The 18,433-nt window shown below is 40.0% G+C and overlaps 1 protein-coding gene across 2 annotated transcripts in view; it reads left to right on the top strand.

The window, feature by feature from the left end:
• The window catches only part of rims1b (regulating synaptic membrane exocytosis 1b), a 63,470-nt gene that overhangs the window by 24,350 nt on the left and 20,687 nt on the right, over positions 1-18,433 (top strand). For both annotated transcript variants that reach the window (XM_026302606.1, XM_026302605.1), the window contains exons 3-16: positions 3,536-3,834; positions 4,356-5,257; positions 8,648-8,688; positions 9,010-9,120; positions 9,494-9,593; positions 9,739-9,862; positions 11,547-11,593; positions 11,890-12,005; positions 12,337-12,467; positions 12,571-12,742; positions 13,817-13,970; positions 16,913-17,066; positions 17,487-17,597; positions 18,012-18,074. In XM_026302606.1, coding sequence (XP_026158391.1) covers positions 3,536-3,834; positions 4,356-5,257; positions 8,648-8,688; positions 9,010-9,120; positions 9,494-9,593; positions 9,739-9,862; positions 11,547-11,593; positions 11,890-12,005; positions 12,337-12,467; positions 12,571-12,742; positions 13,817-13,970; positions 16,913-17,066; positions 17,487-17,597; positions 18,012-18,074 — 2,525 coding nt within the window. The remainder of the gene's footprint in view (positions 1-3,535; positions 3,835-4,355; positions 5,258-8,647; positions 8,689-9,009; positions 9,121-9,493; positions 9,594-9,738; positions 9,863-11,546; positions 11,594-11,889; positions 12,006-12,336; positions 12,468-12,570; positions 12,743-13,816; positions 13,971-16,912; positions 17,067-17,486; positions 17,598-18,011; positions 18,075-18,433) is intronic.

Genomic DNA, 18,433 nt, shown 5'->3' with positions numbered 1-18,433 from the left:
CCAGTACTGACACACACTGTTTCTCTTTCTGTTTTGCAGACACACACTGATATTGATTAGTCCCGCTTACTCTCAAGGGCTCTTCTTTGTGATTTGGTTACCATGGAGAAGCACATGTTTTAGGCAGAAGGAGGTTGATATTATTGCATAACAGAGATCTCATCTATAAGTAGTGACCCACACCTCAGCCTTCCAGGCAAAAAGAGTTGTCCTACATACATACATACTGTACACACACCCACACATATTCTCACAACACAGCGTGCTCTACGCCATGCAGTGAGGCAGTGAAATTAACTCGAGGTGACACTATAACAGCAAGCACTTCTGCAAACATATGTGTCACACAAACTACAGGGTGGGGCTGTTTTATCATATGTAAACACATACGCACACCCACTCAGTTCACACACAGTTAAATCCCCCTATGGTATCTTTCATGCTGTCCAGGAACATGGAGCACAGTGAAGCATTAGATTATGTGTATACTATTCTGTGTAGGTGTGTGCGTGCCCATGTGGAGTAAAACTTCTGTTAGGGCTGGGTGATATGGAAAAAAAAATGTTATCATAATTTTTTTCATATTAGTCAATATCGATATATGTCGCAGTATAAACCAAAGCACTATTTCAGTCAAACGTGAAGGTTTCTTTTTATTCCTAAATGACATGTAGAGATATAAGGTTAATTTTGATTTGTATATTCTTCATTTTATTTTATTTTATTTATCTAAAAACTGAGCATCTTGCTTTTTATGTGCTCTAGAGGATGACACTGCTTTAGGTCATAAATGAGGTTAGTGGTATTAACTGTCTTTAGTGGAACATTTGTATATTCTTTGCTTCTTGTCGAATTTTAAATATTGGAAATATCTTACACAGTGACAGCTGCCCAAACATTAGCATATGAGCTGCTGCAGGCTGCTCCTCCACGCTCTGTGCTGTGTGCGTCAACCTAACTGATGTGCTCTAACTCTCTTCCAGACATGTGACTGGTTCAGCAAACAACATCATTATCATTGGCTGTCCGTGCTTTCTGTCAAAACAATGAAGGAATGAGTTGTTAGAGCAAAGTTATATCACAAATGGGTGGAAACCGTAAACACGTGTTAAACCTGTGCCTCACTACTCAGTCTTATATTTCTTCTGTGTGATTAGCTGGAAGACCTGTCCATATCGACCTTAATCTTATGTCTATTAATCTAATGCAACATAAAATTTGATATTTGGCACAGCCCTAACTTCTGTATTTCATACTACTTTAAAGCACATAACAAATACAGAAAGGTGTGGCAATAGAGATAAAGATCTGTTATCAGTGTCTGTCCTATTTAGTTTAAGAACACACTGAGCCATGAAGAATCATCCTGTGATGCTGTTAGTCAAGAAATTACTTTGTGGATTAGAGCATTTGCTCCTCTAGGTTGGCAAAGCAGCCCATAAATACTCAAATTCCGAATAATATAACTGGGTATTGTCTGAAATTTTTATGATACTAGATACTAGATGCCAATGGCAACCATATCATACTGTACTTCCAGTGTTGCCAAAAACAAAATATTTTGTATTTTATCCATAAGTTTGTCCTTTGTAAAATAATGGTAATTTTAAAAATCCCTGATTGTATGATGATTTTGGTATGACTGAACAACCCAGCCTATGGTGGTTTTAATTTTTCTGCAATCATGAAATGGTATGGAGCTGATTGGAAACCGGTCTGGGTATTCATTGTAGGTTAATTACCCTATTTCAGACAATTGGACCTCACATTTATGATGTAGTCACATCATAGCTGTCCACTTGAAAACTCTCTGTGGTTGTGTTTCACAAGTTTTTTTCAGCATGGTTTGCATGTCAAACTAAGTCATATGGAATAGTTAGCCTATCCTCAAGTTTTGTTTGGTTCATTGGTACAAACATGTTATAAAAATAACCTGTTTCCTATTGCCTGCACAATAAACACAGGGCACTAGTCAGAGCCTATTATAGTGAACAGTGTGGGTTTTAATGATCAGTACAGTGAAAAATGATAATTCTGTATTCTAAGTACAGTTATTTGTTTTTCAGCACTGGAACTTTGCATAAACCATTTGCAAATAAATTAATTAGGTATGATCTGAGCAGACATTTAGTGCTAACTTTTGGTACTGAAAATTTTTTTATTCTTGTTGTACCATCCAGAAAGTGTCCATAGTACTGAAGATTGGTACAGGCCTACACAATATTCCTTGAGTGCCAGCTGAAATGTGCCCATAGCCTAACATTTAAGGGATGTGTTGGTGTATTTGTTGTTTTACTCTGCATAAAGTAGCTTATCCAATCATGCAGTGGGGGAGATTGGAGTCCAGGGTTGGGTGTTAATCTCAGATCTGTGTTGTTCTGCCTGGGACTATAGGTTAGAAGTTGTGAGCTAGTGTTGTCAGCTGATGATGAGTTGAATAATGATGAGGAGCTGAAAGGATTAGTGGCCACTGCTAATCTGAGGCCTTTCAGTTGAGGTAAAGAGGTGGAGAAAGACAGAGGGAGTACGGGAACGTAGTGTGTGGCTGGGTGGCTGCCTGACAGCTGTGGGCCATGCAGGCATCTGATTTACTTCAGATTAGTCTGGACATGCGCCAACTAGGATTCAATCAGTTCGTGATGAATGTGCTTTGGCGTGCTGAAGGCTATCTGCTAACAGCTAAACAGACTGCTAACAGTCCATCCCACTGGCTGTCATGGAATAACATGTTGGGATTTGCAGAGGTGTTTTGCTTACAAGTTGTCCACATTTCTGCAGTGGAATACAGGCGGCGACTGTTTCTCTTTTCCCCTTTGGATTTATTCTCTGAAAAATAAACCACTGGGATTATAAATGCGAAGGGAGATAAATCCTGTTTTTGTGCTTCTGAAGTGAGGTGCTGTTCAGTAGCCATGGCTACATGTGAGTAGTTGATGTCTCTGAATTTGATTTACAGGAGGAAGAATCAAATTTGATTGTGTTTTCTGTGTGTGTCTGTGGTCATCAATCTGGAGAGGTTAAATCACAGATTATTTCCTGCATGTGCAAAGATGATACACTGACTAGTATTTTTTTTTTTTTTTGATGAAAGCAAAGTCCATATGTCAGCAGTACAACAGCTTCTGTAGTTCATTGATTATAATGAATATGATGAAATGGTAAAACATCAAAGTGATGCTCCTTAATATTTGCTTAGCTGTAACAATGGAATGAAGGAGAAACAGGGTTGATACCAAGATGTCCTTTTTATTTTTTTTTATTTCTTTCTTTATTTATTTATTGGTAAAGAGCCACCAAGGCTTTTTAATCACTATGAGAAGCTATAGCTGTGTGGTGGTCATGTACACTGCTCCATATTTGGTATTATTTGGTACTATTTTATAAGGATAAGTTTTGTAAACCTTGCATTTGTTCATTTTTTGTGTCTCAGGCACACCTGGAATACCTAACCACTTTTTCGTTAGGTATTCCTTTTGTTTAATGTCCTTCTCTAAAGCTGCTGAACCAAACACTTCTTTCCTTTCCGTCTCTGTAGGTAATGTGGGTTTGCAACCTGTGCCGTAAGCAGCAGGAGATTCTCACCAAATCAGGAGAATGGTTTTCGAGTTCAGGGGTGCGGCCTGGGAGCCTGGGCACTTCATTGAATGACCCAGCCACGGGAGGTGAGGCCCAACGGGACAGGAAGCTACTCCGCTCCAGGTCCCAAGCCCCACCCTCCAGCTCCAATATCACCGCTGGGCCAGACGGGACACAGCCATCCACCGGTGTCACTGCTACCAAGGGTGCAGACACCATGCCTGGTTCTCGCTCCCAGAGTGAACCGCCTAGAGAAAAGTATGGCATCAAAAGATACACATTAAACAATGGGCCATTGGAGAATGTTTTACATGTTAAAACTTCACATTTTCTTATTATAACAAGATGCAAATTAGATGGAATCATATTTTTTCAAAACAGTGAACACATGGAATGCTTCTAGGCTCAGGACCCAATTTTTTGGTAGTATATATTTGCTGAAGCTCCTGTTGTTTTTTTTTAATCCCTAGGATAAGCTAGGTCACAGGTTTTAGTCTTGAGAGGTCTTTCCTCAGTCCATTAGTTTTTTATGCAGTGGCTGATTTTGGTAAGAATTCATCAGTGTCTGATTTTGGGTAGTAGAAGTTTTAGTCTGTTTGAATAAAAGTGATTAAATCAAGGTTTTTCAAATATTGAAGGGAAGGTTCTTATCAGAGGGCATTTCTGTATAAAAAAAATTGTTAGATATTTTTTAATATTATTAATGCAATGTTGCACCTATACTTATATATATATGTTGTAGACCATATTGTAACATTGGTATAATCAATCTTATCCAGGAAAAGACCAGCTTCCTTCCATGAACATAATGGTAAGGGAGGAATGGGACGTGGCGGTCGGAGGCCTGGTGGGAAGTTACCAACTCAGTCATCCCTGGAGGAGCGGGTGGGCCCTGCAGACAGAGGAGAGAGGCGGCTGGGAAATGGACGCAGGCTAGAGAAGATCCATTCTCAGGACTTCGAGAATGGGGAGGAGAACTTGGGTCATTCAGAAACACACCAGAGACGGCCAGAGGATGAGGAGCAGAGGGAGCGGCAGCGCCGTGAGGAGGAGTTCCAGAATCGTTACCGTAGTGACCCCAACCTGGCGAGGTATCCAGTGAAACCACAGAAGGAAGAGCAGGAGATGCGCATGCATGCTAAGGTGTCCAAGGTACGCCACGAACGCCGCCACAGTGATCTGGCAATCAATGAGGTTGGACTGGGGCCTAATGAAGGGGGAGGTGGAGGATGTAGTGTAGGTGAGGTGCCTGAAAACCGTTTGTCTAGGAGGAGTGGAAGTGGGGAGGGTGACCACAAAGCCCTCTTGGAGAACCACAGAGCATATTCTGTAGATAGGACCGTGGGGGTTGGAGGGGGAGGGCCACCTGCTGGCAGTGGATTGAGATCAGGGCCCCAGCCTGGGGGACCGGTGCCTCCAGACTGGGGTCCGAAAGAGGGCCGTCTAGAGCCTGGTACAACACGAACTCCAAGGGACAAGGGTGGGGATAAACTGCTCAGGAAGGACTCTCAGAGCTCGGACCAGTCTGAATCTCTGCGGCCGCCCCCTCCACGGTCATACAAGAGTAAGCGCGGAGTCAACAAGAGGCAGATGTCCATCAGCAGCTCAGAGGAGGAGGGCGGCTCCACGCCCGAGTACACCAGCTGTGAGGACATGGACATGGAAAGCATCAGCGAGAAAGGTCAGTCAGACAGATGTGCTCACTCCACCAGCTTACTAAGCTAAATCTATCACAACTTCAGTACCTTGCACTGCTTGTTGTCATCCTTTGCTTTAAATTAGACACTGTTCCTTCCTCTCTTTGTTGGTAACTTTAAAGTGTCAGCTGTCTTCTTTTTTATTCACCAAAACTTTTTAATGAGTTGCTGCAGCTCTCACCTATCTCACATGTTCATCCTTAATTTCCACATGTGCTCCCAGTTCTCTTTGAAATAAAAGATAAAAAATCTTAATTTGATGACTTTATTTGTTGTACTTTTTTTCATTGTCAAGGATACAGCCCAGTGTAGTGTGGGCAGTATTAGAGTCCCATCAGTAATAGGCTTATTGGCTAATTGGAACTTGACCTGCACCTAGTACTTCTGTTGAAGATTGGGTAACTAAGCAGACACGTTTTAGTTGTGAGGTAATCCAAAAAACCACTAGGTAAAAGAATATTGCCAGTTTAATGTCTTCCATTTCCCCACACTTCATGTGCCATATTTTCCTAGTCCTAGCTTCTAAATTAACCTTAGGTAAATTGCAATAATATTGAAAAAAATAAAAAGATATTTACATTCTAATCCAATAACAACATATTTGGATTTTGGACTGTAAACTATATTATTAATGATAGGAAGATGCACTCACCAAGCACACAGTGCATTACGATGCCCATGTGTCATCTATACCTCTTTGCTGTGGCTAAACCCTGCAGCTGTCAGGACAGCTCTCATTTATTTGGAAAGTCCATGTGATTTAGGCCAGCAGATTTGTAGAATTAGGTCAGTGGCTCGCTTGCTACGTAATGCTTTGCAGCCAGATGCATCAGCCAACTAAAATCCAGCTTGCTTGTGGTTGCATGCTGCATACTTGTTTCTGGCTTCTTCATACTTGCTCTATGTATTTTGTAGCTTACTGCTATTGCCGAAGCAGTGTTAGACTGGGCTAAAGTAAATCATGCGAGAGAGTTTAATGAGCAGTAGGTAGAGTTAGCTGTGTTCTGCAAGCTTATCTCTCTGGTCACAGAAGGGGACTTCCAGATGTTTTTATCCAGATAACTATAACTCAGGGACTGGTAATAGGTAGATGGTGTGGATTGACATTATTAGCTGTTTTAAAGACTCTTTAGCTAGCTGGGCCTCAAAACAGGAAGTCTCCTTTACTGTTATATGTGGCATGAGGAAAATCTGGCAGCTTAATGTGCTGTATATATCCCTACATAGATGGATTAGGTAAGTGAGATGAGTAAAGTGTCCTTTTTCTATTTTAAAAAAAATTGCATTTTATAGCTTGCTATTGAGTTGGGGTTGGTGTGAGCTAGGGGAACTATTTAGATGGGATATTGATGTTAAGAAGGTGATGTGAGTGGGACTGTGGGTTTGTTTGATGTTTTCAAAAACCTCACGTTATGTGTACTGCATGTATTCATGACACAAAAATCAATACCATACACACTTCAATCACATTTTTCACTTTTTTTTTTGTTTGAGGTTTGACTGCCATTCTTAATAATCTGTCTCTTTTTGCCTTGTTTCTGTGCAGTGGTGTGTTGGCAATTGACAGGAGAATTAGCATCACAAATTGTTTACTCTATCTCTCTGTGCTCAACCCGTAGTAGTTGTAAAACACTAGTGGTTCAACGTTTTGTTCATTCATAGAATAAAAAAACCAAGCACATGCAAACTCAACACAGGAAGATCTCTGACAGGTTGCAAACCCAGGCCCTCCTTGCTGTGAGGCAACAGTGCTAACCACTAAGCCACTGTGCAGCCCCCAAAGTAAGATGGAAATTTAAAATATCACAGTGAGGACATTAAGTTTCACGGTACATGACCAGAGGAGAATGATCCAGCTCAGATTTCTTGCAAAAACATTCAAAAGGAACAAAACTGAAAACGACAATGACAATTACTCTTGCTTATGAATAGGGGGGACGGGACTGTCTTCACCGGCGGATCTCCTCCCAGGAACATTGCTAGAGATCTTCTGAGCTGCAGCCTCCCTGAGTTCATTTGTTTCTTTGTTATTGTTACTGCACATTACTTCATATTTCACATGCTGTCCTGGGTGCTGCCAGGACATGACCAAGCTAGGAAACCATGGTCGCGGTCTTAGGCGTGTAATCTGGGCTGTTGCTGTTAAGTGCCTGGCTTTCTGGTTATCTGTGATTGGTGACTCTAAATTGCCCATAGGAGTGAATGTGAGTGTGTGAGGTTGTTTGTCTCTGTGTGGCCCTGTGATGGAAGGGTAACCTGTCCAGGGTGTACCCCTGCCTTTCACCCAAAGAGAGCTGGGATAGGCCCCAGCAGGTCCCTGTGACCCTAAATAGGAATAAGCGGGTATAGATGATAGTTGGGTGGATCTTACGGTGTTGTTTTATTCCTCTGGTGAAGTAGGGTCCACAAATCTCTTACGCTGCTGTGGTGTGACACTGGGTGAGTTAGTTGTCTCCACTTTCACCGACCATATGTCACTGTTAAAAATAGCTGGGATACAGTGACAGCCAGTGTCCCGGCACAGACGATTGATAACAAATAAAGTTATTAGCACCCTCTTTTGAACATGCATTTTACCAAACGTCATGCCATTTTAAATTCAAGTGGCCTCTCAGTGATCAAATCAGTTGCCGGTCTCAACATAGATATAGCCTCCTGCGATTTACTAATAGTCTGAATTTTGGCACTTTCCCTGAACTATAGAAGTTCACTTCAGAATTTAGTACTTTGCTGTTTTATAGTTTACTCCTTTTCATCAGTATTTATCAGTTTTGTTGCTCACTTGTAGAAATGCACATTGCTCAGAAACACTTTATCTTTTCCTTTCTCTAAATAATTACATGCTGTTAAAGCAATGTAAACAAATTGACATTAATGGACCCAGGAAGCAATTAAAATGATAATCGATTGTTTAAGCCTTCTCCAACAATGTGCATGAAAACTGATATCCAGTTGACAGTCGAGCAAGCATTTAAGTGTCACAGATGGCAGAGATATTCAACATTGTATTCAACACCAAGCTTCTTGGCCACTGACATACAGTATCAGCCAGCCCTTACTCAATAAGGAAATGAAAGACTGAATCAGTTGGATTGTTTTCTGTTACCAAAGTGGAAATGGTTTGTGTAACTTTCTGAAGTATCATGAAGACAGGAGGACTAAGTTGTTCGAGGTCTTACACAAGGTGTCATATGACAAAATGAAAATAAACAGATAATAGGATAATGGTTATATGACACCACTAGCCCAAGTGTAATCTTTCTTTATTTTAATTCTCCTACTCTTTTATGGTTTGGGATTACGGTATATTGTGTGAATTGTGCACTTTTACTGGCCAAGTAACTAATTCCCTCTTTTTTTCTTCCTCCCTGCAGGTGACTGGGACTGTCATCCTCTAGATCCTACCGTGTGGCATGTAGGTTTTAGCAAAACAAATTCATAGTGTTAATGTCAAGGCTTAACTCACATACATCCACATGTACTCCTGGCATACTGACAGACACTGGCAAATGCTTTAATACAAATAAAATCGCCACAGATAAATTCACATACAATCACACAGAACTCAATTAGAGAAACAAAATCTAACATCATTTTAATCCCTCACCCACCTGTGCCACTTTTTCCTTTTTTCTCACCCTCTACCTTCCTCTTCTCTATATTTCCTTTACTTTTTCTTTCCACCTTCCCAATACCTCTTGCCATTATAAATGTATTTGGTTTCTGGCCTCCACAGCATCCAGTTACATGGCAGCCGTCCAAAGAAGGGGACCACCTGATTGGACGTATCACGTTAAGCAAGAGGTCTGCCATGCCCCGTGAGGCTGGCTCCCTCCTCGGCCTAAAAGTAAGCTCTAAACTGTTCTTCATTCACGTTTTTCAAATGTTCAAAGAACTCTATTGTCATCATATGCAAAAGCGTATAACAAAATTGTTAGACTCTTTATATGTTGTGCATGTGTTGTAGATTTGTATAAAGTAGATGAAGAGCATGTACAGAGAAAGCAGAGACTGTTAGCAATTGTTTAAATCAGAAATGGTAATGTTTTGTAATACCTGTGAAAACTGTGGATCAGGGGATCAGTTAATGTACAAGTATGTACTCTATATTTGTTGGTCTTAAACAATTACTGTATACTGGAAAGAACAGGTGACATTAAACCTTCCCACATGCAGTTTCAGTTTTTCTGTTTGATCTCCTTTCTCTCCTTTGTGTTCAGGTGGTAGGAGGGAAAATGACAGAGACGGGGAGACTTGGAGCCTTCATTACCAAAGTCAAGAAGGGCAGCCTGGCAGATGTTGTGGGCCACCTGCGAGCAGGTGCCAATCTACTGATTGTATTGTGTATATTTAGTAGCAGTACTTTGTGGTTTTATCGGCAACTTGATTTTAGAAATTTAGAAATTTGTCTGTGTATCCTTAGTTCTTAACTTATTGAATTTTCATTCATCCATCTTGGTTCCAGGTGATGAGGTGCTGCAGTGGAATGGGAAGTCATTGCCAGGAGCAACCAAGAAAGAGGTATACAACATTATACTTGAGTCCAAGGCTGAACCTCAAGTGGAAATAGTTGTTTCAAGACCTATAGGGTAAGATTAATGTTATCATGTGTAATAATTATCATTATTATGGCACTGATTTTTTTCTGATGGACACTTTTAATATGTCTCCTTCCTTTATCTAAAAGCTCTATCCACCGAATTTTGTCCAAAAACTTCTTGAGAAAAGTTTATAGAGCCTATCAGTAAGTAGTGTTGAGTTAATGGGCAGAGCCACTTCTCCTGATGCCTTCCTTGAAATCTTTCAGAACCAAGAGAAAATCCCTCAATACAACTATCCCTTTCCCCTCTGCTGCCCCCCCATGCTTAATATGTAAATGTGTGTTTTCCAATGTGTGTTTGTCTTCTACACTTCCAAAAATGTGTTGGGACGCTGTGTAAAATCTGCATAAAAATGTACATAATTTACATAAAAAGAGAATGCAATGATTTGCAACTCTCCTAAACCCATATTTTGGGACATGTACAATTAGAGGTACAAATGTACAATTTTAAGAAAAAAAAGAAGGTAATTTTGAAATCGATGGCCACAACACATCTCAAAAAGTTGGGACAGAGGCAACAAAAGGCTAGAAGAGTAACTGATACTAACAAAAACATGCAACTAGTTAGGTTAATTGGCAACAGGACAGTAAGTGTACAACAGGTTCCAGTTACACAGAGTTAAGTATTATGGTGCAGACAACCAAAAATGTGATGTCCACATATGTGGACGCCAGGTTGTAGGAGGCTAAATATACCATCATCTACAGTACATAATATCAAAAGATTCCAGGAATCTGGGGAAATCTTGGTGCACAAGGGACAAGGCCGAAACGCAATACTGGATGCAGATATGATTCTGTGATGGACATCACTGCATGGGCTCTGTGAACATAGTTCATGGTGCCATCCAAAAATGCAAGTTAAAGCTATATCATGCAAAGAAGAAGTCATATGAACATGATCCAGAAATGTCGGCGTCTTCTCTGGCAGAGTGGAAAACTGTTCTGTGGTCAGATGAATCAGAATTTGACATTCTTTTTGGCAACCATGGGGAAGCTAAAGAGTATAGGGACCTTCAGGCTTGTTATCAGCTCTTAGTTCAAAAGCGTACAACTCTGATGGTATGGGCGTGCATTAGTGCCTATGGAATGAGCCGTTTGCACATCTGGAAAGGCACTATCATTACTGAAAGACATCCAGGTTTTAGAGCAGCATATGCTCCCATCTAGACAATGTCTTTTTCAAGGAAGGCCTTGCCTATTTCAGCAGGACAATGCTAAACCATATACTGCATCTATGACAACAGCATGCCTTTGTAGAAGAAGAGTCTGGGTGCTTAACTGGCATGTCTGCAGTCCAGACTTTTCACCAATTGAAAATATTTGGCACAATCTTGAAACGAAAAATACGACAAAGAAGCATATTCCTTTCCCAAAACTATCATTTTTATAAAATGATCCATATCTCCGTTTTTAACATTTGATATGTTTTCTGTTTTATTGTGAATAAAATATGGATTTATGAGATTTGCAAATCATTGCATTCTTTACGTAGATTTTACACAGGGTCCCAACTTGGAATTGGGGTTTTACCATAGAACTGTTCATTGACATGGGTCTTTTCCTCATTCATTTTTTTAAAGATGAATGTACACTAAGACAACCCAGATTTTACAAGCTTTATATATAATGGAAATGTAAGTTCACTGAGCCTCTTTCTGCTTTTACAGAGATACCCCAAGGATCCCAGAGTCATCCCACCCTCCTCTAGAATCTAGTAAGTGTTTATGTAGTGTGTGCATATAACTGTCCATCCATCCATCCATCCATCCATCCATCCATCCATCCATTTTCTATACTCTGAAATATTCAGTTATTACTTAACCAGGGTCAAGGGGATCTGCTTGAGCCTATCCCAGCTCTCTTTCAGGTGGAAGGCGGGGGCATATAACTGTGTATATGTATATTTGTACTGTATATTGTTTCTAGGGAAAAATATGCTGTTTGCACTTCTAATTGTGCCTTAAGTTTCCCCTGTGGTTTATTACAAAAACTCTTCCCTTCATCTCTTAGCAGGCTCAAGCTCTTTTGAGTCCCAAAAGATGGATCGTCCCTCTATATCAGTGATGTCTCCTACCAGCCCTGGAACCCTCCGAGAACTTCCTCTGGTACTCCCTGGACAGCTGTCTGTGAGTATCTGGTAGAGGGCAGACAAAGATTAATTTAAATAGAAAGTGTGCCCATTTCAGGAATACAATCCCATCAGTCCATGCAGTCATCGCTCAGTATGTGCACACAGACGTAACAGAAAATGAGTAATCATATGAGAAATCATATAAACAGTGAGGGAGACACCACTGAAATATTTATTTACACCAATCTTCATACAAACAATAGTCCAATAAGAAGTTTTTGTCATCTATCAGAAAGCATTCAGAATTAGCTCCCTATTTTTATACATGATGTGAAAAAAATATATATGTATATGGATAGAGGTTAACTGGCTTCACATCATGTCAGGTGAAGCTATGGTATGACAAAGTGGGCCATCAGTTGATCGTCAACGTTCTTCAAGCCATAGACCTCCCACCCCGACCAGACGGGCGACCTCGAAACCCATATGTAAAAATGTACTTTCTGCCTGATCGGAGGTAAGGCTGTGGTACTCATTATTTGTTTCACAGATTTTTTTAATATACATTTGTCATCATCTTTGCTTGTTATTTTAAAGTGAATATCATGCCTCTCTTCTAGTGATAAAAGTAAACGGCGGACTAAAACAGTGAAGAAGAGCGCCGAGCCTAAGTGGAATCAGACCTTCATATATTCCCATGTACATCGGCGAGACTTCAGAGAACGCATGCTGGAGATTACAGTCTGGGACCAGCCTAGAATTCAAGAGGAGGAAAGTGAATTCCTGGGTGAGGTGGGTGACATGCCAGCTGATTTGAGTGTTGTCACACTATTCAGTAGCTATTATCAGTTGTTAGCACACTTATAAAAATGTTTTGCCGGGTGCCTCCTGCACTTCCTATATTGATGGTAATGAGGTGACGTAGTATATAGAGAGTTAGGGGAGGGATTATGAAACATCAGACTTTGTGTTTGATACCAGTGTCAAATGTTGCATTTTTAATGGTTAGTGTTTGAATACAAGTCCCAATCCTTTCCTAAACCTAACTAAGTAGCATTTGTGTCTATAGGTCTATAGCATGATATCCTACCAAACCTCTTAGTAGGTTGAGTAGGCACCTCTAGAGCCATAACTATGGTGTGATCATAAATGATAAGCGGGTGGGCATGTCATTATTTAGACTGTATTACATCAAAAGCTATAGATCCATTGTGGGTAATTTTCTACAGACAAAGAGATCTTGGCTAGAATTGAAGCCATATGGATTTGAACAATGCTTGTCAACAAGGTAACGATACAGCTTTTTAAAAAAATGTTCCCATCCTCAGTCAGCAAGATGAATGTAACATGAGAATATTAAGAAGAAGAAGAAGAAGCATACACAAAATTAAAGTATATGATTTAAATTTTTAGTCTGTTCCTTCATCTGTAATTTTGTGGAATACTGACTGATATTAACTTCTCAGGAATCCTTAATTATTTAAATTTAATACACTTAAGAAAGAATCTTGATTGAAGGTATTTGGTATTTGTGGTTTTGTGAGGCAGCAGCTTGGTACTTTACATTAAAAAACAATACGTGAAAATTACTTTTGTCAGTTTCAAGTTATTTCAGTTACCATTGTGGATTTTTCTTTCTTTAATGAAAGGGTACCAACAGTTTTGTCCATGTGTTTACAATGGGCAAAAGGCCTTTGTTTTGGTTTTGTTTCAGTAGGTGAAAATCTTTTGTCCATTAAAGATCCTTGAGATTAAAGTGGTTTCATAGAAACGCAAACATGCCCAAAAACTGAATCCTCAGTGAATCAGTTGTTCCTTTGCTTCCTCATCTCCACTTTCTTCATTTTTTCCTTTGTCCTCTCTTAGATCCTGATAGAACTGGAGACAGCCTTACTGGATGACATTCCTCACTGGTATAAACTCCAGACACATGATGTGTCGTCCATACCTCTACCACAGCCTTCCCCATACCTCCCACGCAGACATGTCCACGGAGACAGTCCCAGCAAAAAACTACAAAGTATGTCTGATTACATTCAGCATATGTACAGGTTGTGTGTGTGTGTGTACTTGTGCTTGTAGTTCTATCTCTGTAAGGACCATTCTTTTTCAGACTCCTGTTTGAGGGTTAACACTTTTTAGGTTTTAGGTTTAAGGTTAGAATCAGGTTTAGATTAGTGTTAGGGTAAGGACTGAGGCTAGACTGTTTGCTGTGATGGATAAGGTTATAGTAAGGCTCTGGGGAATGCATTATGTCAATGGGTGTCCTCACAGAGGTAGAATTACAAGTATGTGTGTGTACAGTATGATCCAATACCTATTATGTGAACCTAAAATATGAGTGTGTGGTTTCTAACCTTTCCTGTACTGAGCTTCTTTTTTGTCTCTCAGTATGTGAGACTGACAACAGTACCTGTTAACCTTACCCTCTCCTGTGTATGTGTGTTGTGGATGTGTTGGCGTGTGCAGGGTCTCATCGCATCATTGATACAGAGTTTGATGATGGTTTGATGGTAGCGAGTAAAGGTGGGTGGGGGGCATGGTTACTGATTATTTCCTTGTAGTAGCCTGTAGGCGTCCAGCACTGGGTGAGAGAACATCTCCTTGCATCCTCTCTCCACCTGTTTTCTCACAAAATTCCCTCATTCTGAATTAACTATATGTTTCACCACAAGTTGCACCCACAAATACAGAAAATATGTAATATCTCTGTATCTTTTTGCAATTCATCATATTGCTACTTAGCTCATTTTGAATTACAGTGTTGAAGTACACAGCCTTCATACAACTGTAATCTGTACCATACTTCTGTGAGGCTGCAGTTTCTCCTCTTCTGCTGGGCCGTAGAAACACTGAAGCACTGAGTGCATGTTAGACTGTAAACCTACAGTAGTTGGCTGTCATTCCACTGAGTCTCCTGGCATTTTCCTGCATGCTTCTACTCCATTTGTGTGTGTGTCACTGAAAGGATCTTTAATGTGTATGGCAGAACCTGAGTTAGAATTATTTTGGCCAGTAGGATCCTTACAAGTGTCTTGCTGTTTGACTGTTTCTGCCATGGCTTCTTTTACTGTCACACAAATGTAAACCTGCTGTAAATATTTAGACATTTCTATGGTTCATGTTTGGCCTTTCCAAATGTCAAATGCATATAGTTTCTCACATGGACAGTTTAATGAGTAAACACAGTCTGCCGCTTATTTGTTTCTTTTTACATCTTTAGCAGTAACGATTCAGCTATTGAGTGATTCAGCTGGAATAATTTTAGTTGATATTAACCTTCGGAACTCGGGCCAGCAATGTAATTTGTTTTTTTTTTAGTGTTATTATTATTGTGTCAGTATAGCATTTGGTTGTATTATCTATATTATTGCATTTGTTATGTATTTTCTATTCTCATATTCACCTATATTTTCTAAATTAGTCTTTGCATCTATGGTGGTTAAATGTTCCCAAGGTTTTTGATCTCTTCCATCTGGCACTCCACTAAAGTATTGTGAGCAAAATGTCAGGTCTGACAGAGACATTGCAGAAACAGTCAGCTTCTCAGGGTAGCTTACAGGACTAGCTAACCTGTTAGTTAGCTAGTCATTGTCTGTAAAACGTCCTGCTGTGATGTTCTACAGCTTGTTATGGTAGTCAGTAGCACAACACTCACAACTTGTGCCTTCTTATAAAAGGATACACAAGTAATGCCTGGAGGTACAGTATGTTCCATACAAATCCATTAATCAACAAATATTTTGTACACTCCCCTCCAAAGATATTGGAACAGTGAGGCCAGTTCCTTTATTTTTGCTGTAGACTGAAAACATTTGGGTTTGACATCAAAAGATGAATATAAGACAAGAAATCAAAATTTCAGCTTTTATTACCAGGTATTTACATCTGGATCTGATACACAACTTGGATGATTGCACCTTTTGTTTAAACCCACCCATTTCATGTGAGAAAAAGTATTGGCGCATGTGACTGACAGGTGTGTTTTACTGCCCAGGTGCATCCTATTATACACTGATTGTTCAAACAGTAAATAGTGCTGAATGTGTATGCTCAGTTTCAGATTTGGGTTTTGCGTGTGCAGTCTGCATTTATTATTAGAGGTGTAACCAACATGAAAACCACAGAGATGTCGATGGGTGAAAAACAAGCAATTTTGAAGATGGAAGATGAGAGAAGATGGAAAATCAATCAGAGTCATTGCAGAAAGAGCCATAGCCAGTACAACCATTTGAAATGTCCTGAAGAATATCCTGTACTAAGTAACAGACTTTGAATGGGAGATCATTCATCATGCAGCAAGATAATGACCCAAAACACACTGCAAAAACAACAAAGGAGTTCATTAAGGACAAGAAGTGGAAGGTTTTAGACTGGCCAAGTCAATCTCCAGACTTATACCCTACAGAGCAGCATTTTACTTGCTAAAGAGGAGACTGAAGGTAGTAACCCCCCAAAGCAAACAACTGAAGGAAGCTGCAGTGAAAGCCTAGAAAACCATCACAAAAGAAAAAAGCAAAAGTTTGGTGATGTCAATGGGTCACAGGCTTGATGCAGTTATTGCAAGCAAAGGATTTGCAACTAAATATGTCTTATTCACTTTAATCTATTTTAAGTCTGTTTCAATACTTTTGCTTACCTAAACATTTGGTGTTCTGTTACAAATAATGCTGTCTTCTAAGTTGCGTATCAGATCCACATGGAAATACCTGGAGATAAAGGCTGAAATGTTGAACTCTTGTCTCAAATTTATCTTTTGATGTCAAACCCAAACGTTTTCAGTCTACAGCAAAAATAAAGGAATTGGCCTCACTGTTCCAATACTTTTTAGGGGAGTGTCTGTGTGTGTACAGTTTGTATAGCTAAATCTTATTTTTTCTACTCTGTGTTTGTGTGTCCATACTGGCTCTGTCTGTGTGTGTGTGTGTGTGTGTGTGTGTGTGGGTGTGTGTGTGTGTGTAGGTGCAGAGCGTAACTCCAGGGAGAGGGAGCGAGGCAGTACGCTGGCTGTGCCTGAACAACAGCGGTCCGTCCAGCACCGCTCTCGCTCAGTGTCTCCCCACAGAGAGGACTCCTGTAGGGCCCGGTCCCGGCCTGCACACGTGCCCATGCAAAGGTCATCATTAAACTGTCAATGGAGTGTGTGTTTGTGAAGACAAGTATTTCTTCTGATAGCTGGAGGCTGCCAAATGCATTATCCTGGTACATTAATGATATATTTCACTTTGAATGACCATTGTTAAACTACGCTAAGTTAAGCTGCCCTCAGTGTATCTTCAAAGAAAATCAACCTTCCAGCATTTACTTCTAATTAGAATTGAAGGTAAAAGCACATCAGGGTAAGAACATCAGGGCTTTCCCATTGTCCTTTCTTTTTCTGAGTACAATCAAGTTTAGCTGTGAATCCTTTTGTTGTATCATTTTGTATTTTTATTGTATCAGATCCAACCAATTAAGGTTAGACATATTGAATCATCAGAATATAATATATTATCATAAAAGCCATGCATTCATTTTCTCCTTTTGATTTCACCAGGAGTCTGGATGAGATCCATCAGAACCCCCATCACTCCCCCTCCCGCTACCATGACTCCCACTTGGAGCACCAGCGCTCCGGTGACTCGGACTACGAGTACTCTGAGGACAGGTAACTTGTTGTTGGGATAAATGAGGATCTTAAGGAGCTGCAGGACAAAATTATAACAGTGTGTGGACTTTAAAGGAAAATGCACACACACTAGATCAGCACTCATAATGGGTCACTCAGTACTTCTGAAGCTTTGACATGCTAATATTTGCTTGCATTTTAAAAAGGTTAAATCACTCCCTGTACTGTGATATTTCTGAACTAATACTACTAACAGTGTGAAACTAGTCATTTTAACATACAGAGTTCATGTCATTCTGTGCTGTTGAATGCAGATTAAAGTGAAATCTCAGAATTATGATTTCCTGATTTCTGTCATTCATAAATTCACTTTACCTGTCTGAGTTGCCATCCTTCTGTTTTGTTTTCTCGGGTTGTTTTTCATTTGTTCACCCATCGTCATGGCAATGACAGTGAGGTCCTGGAGATGCACAGGTCTATCCGGGGCGGGAGTGCCGAGTGCCTGCACACAAACAGGTAAAAAGACAAAAAAAAAAAAAAAAAAGACAACCACCACTCAGCTTTATTTTAATAAAATGTGCCATTTTATCATCATTTCCATCTTCACTATACTTTAACAACTCCATCCTAACACACATAATGGTAATATTTTCAATGCAAATACAGTTTGTTAATTATCTTGAATGGATCTTGAGTATGTGTCTGCTTTTCTGCAACTGCTTGAGCGCAAAATTCACATCAGTATCAAGTAGATCTACCACATACAAAAATTAATATTTAGCTATTTTGTATCACCAAAACAGACAGAACACACTGATCACTGTGTAAGGGTACTAGAGACCGGCTCAGTGGCTGACCTCAAAGAAGGCAAAGCT

This window comes from Mastacembelus armatus, chromosome 1, assembly GCF_900324485.2.
Source record: "Mastacembelus armatus chromosome 1, fMasArm1.2, whole genome shotgun sequence".
Taxonomy (NCBI): Eukaryota; Metazoa; Chordata; class Actinopteri; order Synbranchiformes; family Mastacembelidae; genus Mastacembelus; species Mastacembelus armatus.
Note: the sequence above shows the minus strand (reverse complement) of the source record. Positions and strands in the feature narration are given on the sequence as shown.